The 14,707-nt window shown below is 38.0% G+C and overlaps 1 protein-coding gene across 1 annotated transcript in view; it reads left to right on the forward strand.

The window, feature by feature from the left end:
* DNAH7 (dynein axonemal heavy chain 7) overlaps positions 1 to 14,707 on the forward strand; it is a 330,067-nt gene that overhangs the window by 245,739 nt on the left and 69,621 nt on the right. Inside the window, exons 49-52 of the mRNA XM_075610041.1 lie at positions 3,320 to 3,655; positions 4,582 to 4,708; positions 6,800 to 6,994; positions 13,890 to 13,982. Coding sequence (XP_075466156.1) covers positions 3,320 to 3,655; positions 4,582 to 4,708; positions 6,800 to 6,994; positions 13,890 to 13,982 — 751 coding nt within the window. The remainder of the gene's footprint in view (positions 1 to 3,319; positions 3,656 to 4,581; positions 4,709 to 6,799; positions 6,995 to 13,889; positions 13,983 to 14,707) is intronic.

Consider the following 14,707-nt stretch of genomic DNA (forward strand, 5'->3'; position numbering starts at 1 on the left):
GCATCATCCCACAGGTGTGGGTGTTTGAAGTACTTACTTCTTAATGTGCTCTAGTGGATTAACCTTTTCAGTGCTGGTCCAGGGGTATGGTTAAAACACAATACATTTTTTATTATATAATTTCAACTTAAAAACACTTTGATAAAAATGCCAATGATTGTGAATATTTCAAAGGCTCTGAAATAAAACAAACAAGTGTTAATAACACATACAAAAGTTAATGCTTTATATTTAATATGAATGGGTATCATAGATGTTGTCCAGATCTTATGCATAGGGCCAAGTACTAAGCTAATAGGAAACGCATAACTATATGGGGCCTATTTATGCATATTGTTTAATATAGACACCATAGGTCTATGTTCTCATTTAGACCTTTAGGACCTAAAGACTTCAATTGGTGGATCCAATAAGTTTCTTGGACAGATATATCTTTTATTCTGTCGCCTCCACGTCTATTTTGGGGAATGGTTTTAATCCCTTTGAAGGTCAGGGTTGAGGGGTCTTTGTTGTGGTGGGTTGAGAAATGACGACTTACACTATGAGTCTGTAGTGCATGTTTAATATTTCTCACGTGCTCTTGGATACGTGTTTTCAGACAACGTTTTGTGCGGCCTACATATTGCAGGCCGCAGGGGCATTCTAATAGGTACACTAAGGTACATATGTTGCATATGCAAACTCCTACATGCCGAACGAAAAACATTTAGATCAAATATAGATCATAAAGTGTATAATATTACTGAATTTATCAACTGTAATACAAGATTCTTAGTGTACCTATTAGAATGCCCCTGCGGCCTGCAATATGTAGGCCGCACAAAACGTTGTCTGAAAACACGTATCCAAGAGCACGTGAGAAATATTAAACATGCACTACAGACTCATAGTGTAAGTCGTCATTTCTCAACCCACCACAACAAAGACCCCTCAACCCTGACCTTCAAAGGGATTAAAACCATTCCCCAAAATAGACGTGGAGGCGACAGAATAAAAGATATATCTGTCCAAGAAACTTATTGGATCCACCAATTGAAGTCTTTAGGTCCTAAAGGTCTAAATGAGAACATAGACCTATGGTGTCTATATTAAACAATATGCATAAATAGGCCCCATATAGTTATGCGTTTCCTATTAGCTTAGTACTTGGCCCTATGCATAAGATCTGGACAACATCTATGATACCCATTCATATTAAATATAAAGCATTAACTTTTGTATGTGTTATTAACACTTGTTTGTGAATATTTCAAAGGCTCTGAAATAAAACAATCATTGGCATTTTTATCAAAGTGTTTTTAAGTTGAAATTATATAATAAAAAATGTATTGTGTTTTAACCATACCCCTGGACCAGCACTGAAAAGGTTAATCCACTAGAGCACATTAAGAAGTAAGTACTTCAAACACCCACACCTGTGGGATGATGCCTAGTGAGTATCAGATTGGTGTAGATACCTCTGATTTTGACCAATCAGTGGCGGTCTAAGGGTATAAATATGTTCCTAAAACAGTTCAATTTATCCCTGAAGAAGAAGCTTATGCTTCGAAACGCGTTGGATAAGATTTTAGAGGTCCCAGAACTTTATATCCACACTCTGCGTGGTATATCTACATTGGACTGTATCTGTGCAAAAAGCTGATCTCGGCAAACTGTAGTAAAGCTACCATCACGCTTTACGTTCCAACCTCGCTTTGCGGCCGGTCGCAAAACTCCGCGGGACACGTGACCTACCAACACGGTGCCCTGAGGTGCAGTGGCAGTCGGAGGCTGATCCAAGGACTAAGCGGCGGTGACGGCAGCGATTGGGGAAGGAGAACGCCAAAGATACAGCACTGCAGTGGAGGAGCTGTAATTCAATCGTGGCAGCGTGCCCTGGATGCTGTAAAGGAGAACTCCTGAGACCTGGAGGTGGCAGTGCGGCTTGGTAAACTCATGTATTGCACATGAAATGCTTTATACCATCTAATCTGATGTACGCAGATATTATACCCTAAACAATTATACACTCATATTTTTACAAACTTCACTATGTGCGTTTGCGCTCTTGTCTTTTTGTGTTTAAGTTCATTTCCTACCTTTAAGTTATGTCCTTCCAATCAAGTTACCCGGGTACCTTGAGCCACCTTTATAGAAAAGACCTATCGATTTCTGATGAGGGCAAACTGTTGTGGATTGGTAGATGCATTAAATATAGGGGGAAACTTCTAAAATATCTGTTTTGTTTCAATATGTTATATATTTTATGTGCATTATAAGTAAATGAAACAAATGAAAAATACAAATTATGACAAAGAATTTAATTTTGGGAGAGCAGAAAAACCTGGTGGGAGACAGAACTGTTAAGTTACTGGACAGACTGGTAGGCCATTTAAATCTGTCTATTTACCCTGAATAAAATCCTCACAGGAGGTACATTCTTGGTCAGACTGGCCTGCTGGGAAACTGGCAGTATCCCTGGTGGGTCCATGCCATGACAGATTTTGAATACCTACTCCCCTCCAATCTCCATCCTCGTTAGCACTGTCCCAGACCTTGCCCCGCACACATGCAGGCTGCAAACTATCAAGGAGAATGTTTGTGTGGGGGGAGGGGAGTAGACAGGTGTGACAAAGGTTAGGAGTTGTTCAGGAGGATTCCACAGTGGGCCGTACTGTATACTTCCAAGTCCAACACTGGATATGTTTAAGTTCCTCTGTCAATTTATGATTGAGAAGTTTCTAAGCAAGTGAGCGCCTACTATGGAAGCACCTTAACATGTACAACTTACTATATGCAAAGATCACATTACCAATAAAACATTGGTATTATAGAATATATACTTATATATACACAAATACATGTGGTGATACATTCCCTATAACTCTCTGGTGGAAGTGCCTTCACAAATGTAGTCGTATCAAGTGTAAGTTTTAAGTGTAAAGGAAAAATCTTTCAAATGGATTTTATTTTAAAATAGAGTGCAACAGTAAGAAATGACAAGTTAGTGGTACTCTTGGCAATTTCAGAATGCCAAAATGTGTGTGTTCTGGGACAACAAATATGTATTTGAATGGGAAAGTTCTGATTATACATTAGATTCCTTTCCCGTTTATGAGACAGGTAATGCTCACAGAAATCCATGTCTGTTTGTACAGTGATTCTTATCAGAGCTTATTTAATCGCTGCCTTAAACATAGACACAGAGAAGATTGAAAATATATTTAATTTACCATCTATGTTTCTAGATCTAATGTTGCTCTCACCCACAGTTAACTACTTATGAGTTCTGTATCTGACATTGAAAATGTACAGTGCATAACACTTTTTTGTATTCTAGGCAGCTAAAGGAGATTGAAGACAAGATATTAGAAGTGCTTTCATCTTCAGAAGGAAACATCTTAGAAGATGAAACTGCCATTAAAATATTGTCTTCCTCCAAGGCTCTGGCAAATGAAATTTCTGAGAAGCAAGCTGTGGCTGAGGCAACAGAGAAGAAGATTGATACCACACGAATGGGCTACCGCCCCATCGCAGTCCATTCTTCAATTCTATTTTTTTCCATTGCTGATTTAGCCAACATTGAACCCATGTATCAATACTCTCTTACATGGTTTATCAATCTTTTTATCATGTCAATAGACCATTCAGAAAAGTCTGAACATTTACAAACAAGGTAACTTCATGTTAGTTATATGTTCCTTGATATAACATATTGCATTTAGCATGTAATGTTTTCACATACAACTACTGCAGATAAATATCACATCAAAAAAGGGTGTGTGTGCTGAGCAGGCGCATTTTAAGTGAAACTTCTTTGTCTTTTGTAACTGTTTTGTCACAGAAATTGTATTTGTGATGGTGCTGTTTTTAATTAAATTAAATTTAATTAAATTAAAAATCAAAACACAATTTCAGTGACAAAACGCAAAGAAGTTTCCCTTAGAACATGCGTGCTCTGCACACACACCCTGTTTTAGCTATTTGCACTTCTATATTTATACTAACTATGAATGCCTCGCGTTTGTTTGTGTCTCTGTGTGTGTGTTGACAGTGTGTGTGGGTGACAGTGTGTATAGGTGACTGACCTGGGAGGTTGGGTGACTGACTGACCTGGGTAGGTGGGTGACTGACTTGTGTGGGTGACTGACTTCCTGGGGTCCTGCGCGCCTCACCGGGCCTGCGCATGCGTGCGTCACTGGGCCTGCCCACGGGTGCGGCTGGAGGCCCGAGCATCCTGTGCATTCGCGCTTGAGGCCTGCGCACGCGCTATGCGTCTAAGGCCCATGGATCCTTCTGCGCATGTGTGCTGGGGAATCTGCGCATGCATGAAGCGCCAGAGGACACCAGATCCTTCTGCGCATGCGCGCCGGAGGCCGAGGATCCTTCTACGGATGCACCGAAGCCCGCAGCCGTTTCTGCGTCATGACGTCACTTCTGTCATGCGTTTTTGTAACAACAAAGGAAATTTTCCCCATCAAAACCCTGTAGGTTCCAGAAAAGAAGTTTCACTTCAAAAAATTGATCAGAATAAAGGGAAGGTACATGTGACTCTGAAGTGATGTCAATTTTAAAACATTACACATTTATTTTTACTTTCAGGCTCCAAATTTTGAAGGATCACTTTACATATTCGCTGTATATGAATGTGTGCCGTTCACTATTTGAAAAGGACAAGTTGCTTTTTTCCTTCTGCTTAACAGTAAACCTTTTGAAATATGAAAAAATGGTAAGAAATTTACAATGGTGCATTCTTTGCATTTTTGTGCTAAAATAATATCATTCTGTATTGGCAGATCAGATGTTTAATTTTAATATTATGTGTTGCAAAATAATTTTTTTATCTAATGTGGATAATTTGCTATCTAATACTTAAATAAACTGATTTTCATGTTGAAGCACTAATTAAGAAACTTGAACATTACGAAAAACATACAGTAAGTCGCATTTCCTTTTGGTATTTACCAACATGAATTACTATACTAATAGAAAAAATGGACACCCAGGGGTATGTATTAAAGCTTTCTGGCTGCAAAACCGTGGGCAATTAACCTCGTCAGTGCCCTAATGACATACAGCATAAATCATGAAAAATGTCACCCCCGTGGTCCTTATGACGTGTGATCTACGTCATTGGCCTTTGTTTGGTTTTATGGGGCTGTATGCTATCAGAATCGACCGCGTGGAAGGGATCATACAATCGTTCTGAAGAGCAGCCATGTCAGGAAGTGCCGAAGGGTCCATGGCCATGAAGGTGGCAGCACCCTTTGGCACTGAGGAGTTTAATGTGCACCGGATTAACGAAGAAAAAAATCCTTTACGTTTTTTCTTTTTAAATATATCTGACTAGCTTGACATACATTGACAGTTTTGCACTGTTTTGAAGCCAGGAGACTTTAATAAGGGACCCATTCATATAATACAGAACGAGAGAACATACAGATAGAATGCACAGAAATTGGATTCCCTTAAAAGATGTTACTCTGTGGAATCAAATCATCAAATGTATGTACAGATTGGTTGGGGAATTGGTTGACCTTAATATAAGAGGCTATGGCAGATACTGTAAACTATATACAGTACATATAAAAATAACTATATAATCTTAATTATCTTAATAATGAAAGAGAGAAACTATATTATAAAATGTATCCTTTATTCAAGTACAATAAAATATTGTGCCGGTCTCGTACGTCGCTGTGTACTGTCCAGGAAACAGACCCGCTAGGCAGAGGTGGAGAGTTAAGACCAACCCGTACCTAGGATCCGAATCCTGAAGAGTAGAATAGTGGGGTCCGAGGTCATAGCAGGAGAAGGCAGGATAATCATGGTCACTGTTCTGGAGAGTAGGGGTCACATTTCTGAGGTCAGGGCTGGTGAAGGCAGAATCGTCAAGGCTACTTCGGCAACAGACAAGGAATAGGCAGGCAGGACACGGCTTCCAGCAGGAGTCAAGGTAAACAGAACCTTGTGCAAACAAGGAAGAGAGGGGAATGAAGCCATATAAAGGGAGCAGGCAGGTGCAGGCAATATATCCAGAATGAGGCTGACTTTCTGCCTCAGCGGCCATGTTGGTAGAGGCAGACGCCCTGCCTCGGCGACCATGTTGCGAGATCCTTATAAATACAGATCTAAAGGCAGCAAACTCCTTACACTATGTACCCCTAAAATAGTTTATGATTTAAGTTATACATAGTTACATAGTCTTTGCGATTTTAAATTTGGTTAGCTGGACATATTTTAAATATAAAGTGAATTTCATAATAAAAGTGTACCCTACGTCTACTCTGGGGAACACATACAGTAACCCATTGCATGCCATAGACCTCTCTCTGGAGTCATGTGATTACTAGTTCTTGCAATTTCATGGCTCTGATCTACCCCCTGAACAGAAGAGGAGATTATCACATAGATCTGAAAATGGGATCTGCCATAGAATTGAGAAAAAAGCCCATGATGGTGATGCAATGTTATAATACCATCACGATGCTACTCAAATGACCTTACCCAAAAATCATGAGACATACAGTGTGTTAAAAATAACTATCTTTATTGATTTTTAAGTCATCATTTGGCTGTGCATTATCTAACTGTTATGCATCCATTATACTCTTAATTCTTTTATCCTACCTATAAATGCCTAATATTCACCAAGGTGTGTACTTAAAAATTGTCTTCTCAAGGGTTCTTTCTTTGGTTTTATGAGTCATAAAAGTCTTCTAGCTTGAGATGCATAAATGCTTTGTGATAACTTAAAAGAGAACTATCACGGTTTACTAATTCAACAATGAACATAACAATACTATTTCCTGTACTGTAGGTTGACGAAGGTGAGTGGAAGTTTTTGCTAACTGGAGGCATTGGACTGGACAATCCACACTCCAATCCTTGTACGTGGCTACCCCAGAAATCGTGGGATGAAATATGCCGTTTAAATGATATTACAAGATTCAGAGGTATTCGCAAAGATTGTATGCGGCTCAAAGATGGATGGAAATCAGTCTATGATAGTTTGGTAAGTGTACAGACCTAGAAACTGAATGTATAGCAATACACTTTTAAAAATCAATACAGACCGTCATGTGTATGCTTCAGTGTGTTATTACATTCTTTTAGGCTGATAAATTGCAGTAACAATTATTTAGCAGAGTATCCAAGCTGCAAATCTCAGACATTTCTAGTAGGAAAATAATACAGCACTGTATACAAAATTCCATTACTTTCTTCCAAAATATTTTTTTCGATGATACATCTGATGCTGTGTTTGCCTCACTATTCTTTTTAGTTTAGGCATCTTTTCTTTTGAGAATGAAGATCGTAAGACATTATTGCTGCACCCCCAATAGTTTCAGCTTTTATTCACCAACATCCATAAGATCAACTAATGTCTTCCCAATAGCAATGGAAACAAATCACAGCTGTGGTAAATACTATCCTGTGGGTTAAGGGGCAGGCTAGCCTTCAGAGCAATTTCCCCCCGAGCCCGTTATATTTAAAAAAATGCGTTCCCCTAGCAAAGAGGAGTGGAGCAGGGTTTTCTGTGTGCAGCTCACTGTAGACACTCGCCTTAAGGTGGCGCTGAAGAGCTCACATAAGAGCTCTTCCCAAAGTCTCCAGGAGCAGTAAGCACCAATAAAATGAGTGCATAAAAAGCCTCCCAATGTTTTTTGAGTTATATATGAAGCAATGTGAAGAGTCCTTTTGAGGTGTACAAATGAATTCATGTAGAAAAAGGAAAGTGACTTAATACCGGATTTATGAGAGCTGCAGAACAATATGCATATGAAACAATAGTGATAATAAAGAAACTGGTCACAAGTGTAACAACAGTTAATACTGTACATATAATGGGAGATCCACAAAGCTCCGTCAGGGCAACAAATGTCACATTATCTATTTCGTTAACAAACGTTAGCTTCCCTGTACTTCAAAAGAGATTCACAAAGCAAAATATATGCAAAAACAACATCCGTTAGGTCTCTCATTTGCATACGGTTAACACGGCATTAACCTGCTAACGTTGAAATAATACACCCCGGCACTAGCTGGCTGTAATGCTGGGTCATGTTAGCCATATGCTAAGGAAGATGCCAGGTATATATTGCAGTGCAATACCTGTATATACCTGGCATCTGCCTTCCCAATAAAATAACAATAATTAAACTCTTGGAAACCATAGGGGCCAATGAGGTCACTAAGGTAGCCAAGAGGTAAATAGAGATAGCCTAACTACCTTACTACCCATTGTATGTCATAGAAAGTGTGCAAAAAAGGTCTGTATGTCTATGGTTGCATATATGTTGTGTTTGTGCCCATGTATATGTATAGAATGCATACATGTTCTATGGTGCCTGGTAATTTGTGATATGTGTGATTTGGACATACAGTACAGTGGCGAGAAAACGTTTGTACAGCAAACCCCTTAGTATTTTCACATATTTCAAACCTAAAATGTTATCAGATCTTAATCTAAGTCTTAATAATAGATAAGTATAACCTGATCAAACTAATTACAAAAAAATGATACTTTTCCAACATTTATTTATCCACAAATGATTAAACTTTACCTATCCATGCGTGAAAAGGTATGTGAACCTTTAGATTCAATACCTTTTGGCACCCCCAGTTATTTGTAACTGCTGGTCAGTCTGTCACATCGGTTTTGAGGAATTTTGCACCATTCCTCCTTACAGAACGCATCAACTAAATGACATTTGAGGGCTTATTTGAATGGACAGCTTGCTTCAGGTCCTGCCACAACATTTCAATGGGGTTTAGGTCCGGACTTTGATGCAGGGGAACTACCCTGTCACAGCCTTTTATGCCCCCATTCAGCTGCACTGTAGAATATGTTCATGCCCAATCAATAAATGATAACTATAATAGTAATAAAAAGCATTGTCAGCCCTTTCAGCAAACAATTACAGCCAAAGGCACATGGCACAACTTTATCTCAGTAGCAGCTCCTGGTGACCTCGGGCTAGTCACTTTGCGTAATATACAGTATATCAAGCATCACAAACAGGAGCATGGTTCCAAAAATGTATTATTTTAACTCCGCGTCCATACATGCATTATTTTCTGGTAAAACATTTTATAAATAAATGCATCACGAAGGTTTGTGTGCAGAATTTGCACTTCTATCTGTGAGCAATTTGAAGAATGGCTATGGGAGTAGTTACGGGAGGAGTAGGTAATCACAATGTTGTACAGAGATGTTTGAACATTTGTATCTATAACTGGTGCAGGTTTAATTTATCCTTGCATCTATAAAATCTGCTAGTTTTAATTGGTTTAAACTGAGATCTGAAGCAAACGTAAGAGACAAGATTAACATTATGTACCTTTGCCGCTGGTGCAAACTGCCATGGACAAAAAGTAATAGAGCCAATTGCGTCATCTTGATACATATCCCCCATAATCTCTAAACCTCAGGCACCAAAATGATATAATTAATTTTTAGGAGATGATGATTTTTTTGCCTGTACAATTTCTATCCTGCATATAATCTCTGTAATGTACAAAACCATATTATTAAATCATAAATTTATTCAAGCGTGCCCATTTCTAGATATATGTTTTACAGAATGCAGATGATCTATATTTTAATATTTTACAATAAATGGGATTTGTTTTATGAAACTGCAAAAATTGCTTCAGAGTTACAGTAAGTAGAAATAGCCATATTAGGCCAGTTGCGATAGTGCAGAGTTAATGAGTACTTCAGTATAAGGTGATAACTTTTTTATTTGGTCTATTAATTGATATTATAAGGCAAGCTTTCAAAAGTTTTCTCTCTTCTTCAGGTTAGGAATACTGATTTACAAAGATTCTATGAGTTTAACACAGATGTTAAAAAAAACAAAAATTAACAATGTAAGGCAGTTGATGTAGGAAAGGAATGGCAGAGAGGTTGGTATATAAACAGACAGGGCAATACATGGATGAAAGAGACAGTGAGACATGGAACATCCAGCAGTGTGTAAAGGGGTGGGGGTGCAGAGGGGGTTCATTGTAATATTAACAGAGAGGCAGGGAGAGACATTACAAAAAAATATGATAGTGTGTTAACTCCATATCAGTATTAAGTCCTCTTGTTTTAGTATCAAGGAGAATTATCATTTTGCGTTCAAATGTTTTCCATTCTTGAGTGCTTTAAAACATTCCGTTGAGGATTTGAATTTTTAAATCATTTATGGAATGATCTGGATGTGAGAAGTGGTGTCTCACTGGAGTGCAATATCTTCCTTCTTCATGGTGTGTTATTGTGTGTCTGTGTCTCTGTAAGCTCATTCTGGTTTGAAGTTTTGGGCTGGTTTCACCAATGTAGCATCCTTGGTCACATTTGCTACATTGAATCATACAGAATATACCACATTCCTAGATGTGCAGCAGAATGATCCTTTAACATTGAATGTTCTATGTTTGTGACTGGCTGTAGGATCTTGGCATATATATTTACAAAGTTTGCAGCGTGTGTTGTTGCATTGACGTGCCATTTTCAGCGTTTTTTTAGTTAGTTATGAAGTTTTCTATTGACCAACTTCTGTCTAAGGTTTGGCGGTTGCCGGAATGCGAGGGAGGATGTCTTTTAATTATTTCATCCACTGTCAGAATAATGTAGTTTGCAGATCTTTGATTATATTTTGCATTCCCTCTAGGGCAGGGTTGTATGTAGCCACTAATGATATGTGCATGGTTGTTTTTTTCCCCTTCTTGTATGGGAGCAGGTGTTCTCGTGGGGCTTTAAGTGCAGTTGTGATTGTTGTGGCAATAGCTTTCTGTGCAAGGAAAAAATATCGTTCACCCATGTTGATTTTTCTTGTCGGCATATATTATACACCTGAAAACACCTTTTCCTTTTCTTTCCTATAGAGCAGTAGTTCCTATTTCCAGTCCTCGGGTACCCCCAACAGGTCAGGTTTTAAGGATATCCCTGCTTCCGCACAGGCGACAATCAAAATGACTGAATCACTGATAGAGCCACCTGCTGAAGCAGGGATATCCTTAAAATCTGACCTGTTGGGGGTACTTGAGGACTGGAGTTGGGAACCACTGCTATAGAGTATTGTTTGAACATACAGCTCAACCCCATTATAGTGCGATCCCGTTTTAACCAAATGGCCGCCGTGCGAGGACTTACCCGGCATCTTCAGCTCTCTCCTCTCCCTGCTTCAGTAGGCTGCCCACGTGTGCGGTGCACATCTCCAAGTGTTTTTTTTTTTTTAATAACATTCAATGCTTTATTGCTAATGGACACACACACACTGAAAGGCAGTACTGTGCAATAGAAGTTAAGTTTGATAATAGAGTCAATGATATCACACCAATCCTATGATGTAGCAGGTATAGAATCGCTACCAGTATATGAAGGGTCATGGGTTTGATTCCTGCATGATATGCTAAAATTATTAGTGTAGGTGGGAGGTGTGTGTGTCCGTTAGCAATAAAGAATTGAATGTTATTTAAAAAAAAAAACTTGGAGATGTGCGCCGCGCACATGGACAAAGCCTGATGAAGCAGGGAGAGAGGAAAGAGCTGAAGATGCTGGATAAGTCCTCGCGTGGCAGCCATTTCGCAATCTCGGTTAACGCGATCCCGGTTATAACGCTGTCTCATTATGTGGACCTCGAGAACCGCATTATAACGGGGTTCAGCTGTAAATCTTTAGCAAATGAATAAAATCAGTTATAGGCGGTAGACTCAGCAAAGTTGAGCAAAGAAAGTAACCTAGAAAAACTAAAATATTGATAAGTTAAAAATCTTGAATGTAACTCTATGGAGCTTGGTAATTTTCCTTCTAAAGTCCAGTGTCATATGCACTGTAATTTAACTTTTCTCTGAGTGTGAGGGACCAAACAGTAAGATTATTTTATCATTGAATTACTTCAACATTAATTTGAAAATGATACATGCTGTTGTGTTTTAAAATGACCTTCTGTGACTGTTAGAATGTTTTGCTTTCATTATTGTATTTGTTTGTTTCCCCTTCCTTCATTCACATTTTAAGATTTAAGCTGCATTTCCCCCTAGATAAAAATATATATTTATCAGGGATGTCTATGAGCAGAGCATAGGTGCAAGCCTCAACAATCAGTCTTTGAGCGCCCATTTTAAATGACTATGACACCATGTCCTTTAGAAATTTTCCTCACTTTAGGAAAGTTCAGCTACTGGTAGTAAAAAAGCAGTGGTTCTGCTCAGAGGATCCAGGCAACATATCAAAATGTATTTCATAAATGAGTGAGGGATTGCTGCCTTAAATCTGCAGCATTTTTATTCGCATCAAGAGTTGAGTTACATACATAGTAGATGAGGTTGATAAAAGACATATGTCTATCAAGTTCAACCTATGCTAAATTTAGATGACAGATACTTATCCTATATTTCTATTTGTAGTATTTTGATCCAGAGGAAAGCAAACAAAAAACCCCAGTGAAGCATCCAATGATGTCTCATAAGGGGAGAAATAATTTCCTCCCTGATGCCAAATAATGGCAATCAGATTTCTCCCTGAATAAACATTCAGTGATTATTACACTGAGCTGTTCCCTTGCCACAGACCCCTTGTTTTAAGAGTTAACTGGGATTGCTTGCTGCTATTTGTTTCGTCAGCCCCAACCTCTGCAGTATTTATGACTCTGGACAAAGAAGTTTCAAAGGCCAGTCTAAATCTGCATCGTCCGAAAGGCGAACAGCCTTTGGTGGCAGCCAAAGGGTGCCAGATGTGTGTTGCCATTCGCTGCTCTTACAGCTGCTCGGTTTCTGGGTTCGGTAAAATCTTCTAACACAACACATTGCAGGCCTCTCCTCCCTCTTCTAAGACAATTTTTAGCTTGTCTGTAACTGTTACATTTGCCCATAATCCTATATTATCTCTAACTGTCCATGAAATGTCTGTCAATTTAATGTATAACCTCTGTTCATTTAATGCTACCATGTAATATGATAGCTCTGTGCCCAGGACATACTTGAAAACGAGTGGTAACTCTCAATGTATTACTTCCTGTTAAAGCATTTTATAAATAAATAGGACCGAAAGAATATAAAAAACATATTCATTTGTCACAAGAAACAAATTTGCTGACTCGTACAATATAATTTGTAATTATAATATATATTCTCTGAGATTTTTTTCTAAAACATGCACATTTTCAACTATTTCCATTACCATTAATCTGCCTATTGAATTGTTTTGTGCTAAATACTTTTTATCTTCACATTCGAATTTCTGGTTACGACTGTAAGTTGTATACATTTTTTTTTTACCTTTTGAACATCTAATATAGACAATATTAAAATAGCATATCACAAATCTTTTTTTTATTTTACATAGCATTAAGGACCATATTTACTAAGCACCCTATTACTGCATAGTAAATATGGTCCTACATTTTTTTTCCTGACAACATATTAATTAGTGGCAGTGATGGTGCAGAATATATGCCCTTCCATAACTCTCCAGAGGGAACAATGAATCGCACTACATCTGTATGATTATACAGTGTAAAGCCAGTTAGATGGCCATGCCAGCAAATGAAAACAAATGAATACGAAGATAATTGGTGTTATAAAATAATGATACGTTTAAAAGGTATTATAAAAGTAAAATGTCTGTCTATAGCTTTGTGGATGGCTCTTTAGTCAAAATTGATATTGTTCCAAAACATATTTTTGACTGAAGTTCTTCTTTAAAGCTCTCAGTGGAAAGCTTTGAAGCTTAATAGTATAATTGTATGTTTCATTTTGTATTTGCTCATCACTCTTTTCCCTCTGTGAAATAAATATTCACATCAGGAATTATTTGCATGAGACAAAGCTTTGCTTGCCATGATGTTGAATTTAACATTTACAAACAGTTATGTAAAGGGACAAATTAAATAAATCTAGCATGTTGTGTCTACTTGCAGGAACCACACCATGAGGTTTTTCCTTCAGAGTGGCAAGAAAAAGTGGGTCAGTTCCAAAGAATGCTCCTCATTCGATGCCTAAGGCCTGACAAAGTAAGTATGGTAGCTATTTAAAAATATTACTATACACAGTCTTGATGACATGGTGCCTTGAAATCAGACAAACAACCAGCATTGCATATTGAATGTAATGTAGCATAACCGAATGCTATAATTGAGAACATTTTTTACTTGTTTTCTTTTTTGTGTTATTGGAAAATATAAGATTAAACTCAGTTAGGCAAGGAAAAGTTTTATGTTCAAAATCACAGTTTTTCAAATATTTTTCCTAGTTACAGTAGAAAAACTGCTTTGTGCCAGGTTTGTAAATTGCTAGGCAGGCAGAGATAGGAAAAGTAGAGAAGAGTTGGCCAGGGCTCATATCACTTCCTTTAAAGCAGGCGAACCTGTTTCAAAATCTGTTCTTTTTATCTTTCTATATCTTAGGCATCCAGAATTTGATTGTAAGCTCTATAGCACAGATTCAATAAACTTAGGTGTAATGCCACTTAGGTGGCATTAGGTAATGCCACGTAACAGAGTAATAACGTAAGTTAACGTCACGTTAATATTAATGCTGTACTTACGAAGGACAATTGCATAACGTTAAGCCATTAACTAAAACAGATGTTAGTGATAATGAGATGCAAATCATGCATTATCATATCTTCCCCTATTTACTAAACTCCAGTAAAGTTAATACAGGGAAGTAACTATATGTTAATTAAGTTTGAAATGGCACGTTATGTAAATTAACGCAACGTAATGCAAACTTAACA

Source organism: Ascaphus truei, chromosome 7 (genome assembly GCF_040206685.1).
Source record: "Ascaphus truei isolate aAscTru1 chromosome 7, aAscTru1.hap1, whole genome shotgun sequence".
Classification (NCBI taxonomy): domain Eukaryota; kingdom Metazoa; phylum Chordata; class Amphibia; order Anura; family Ascaphidae; genus Ascaphus; species Ascaphus truei.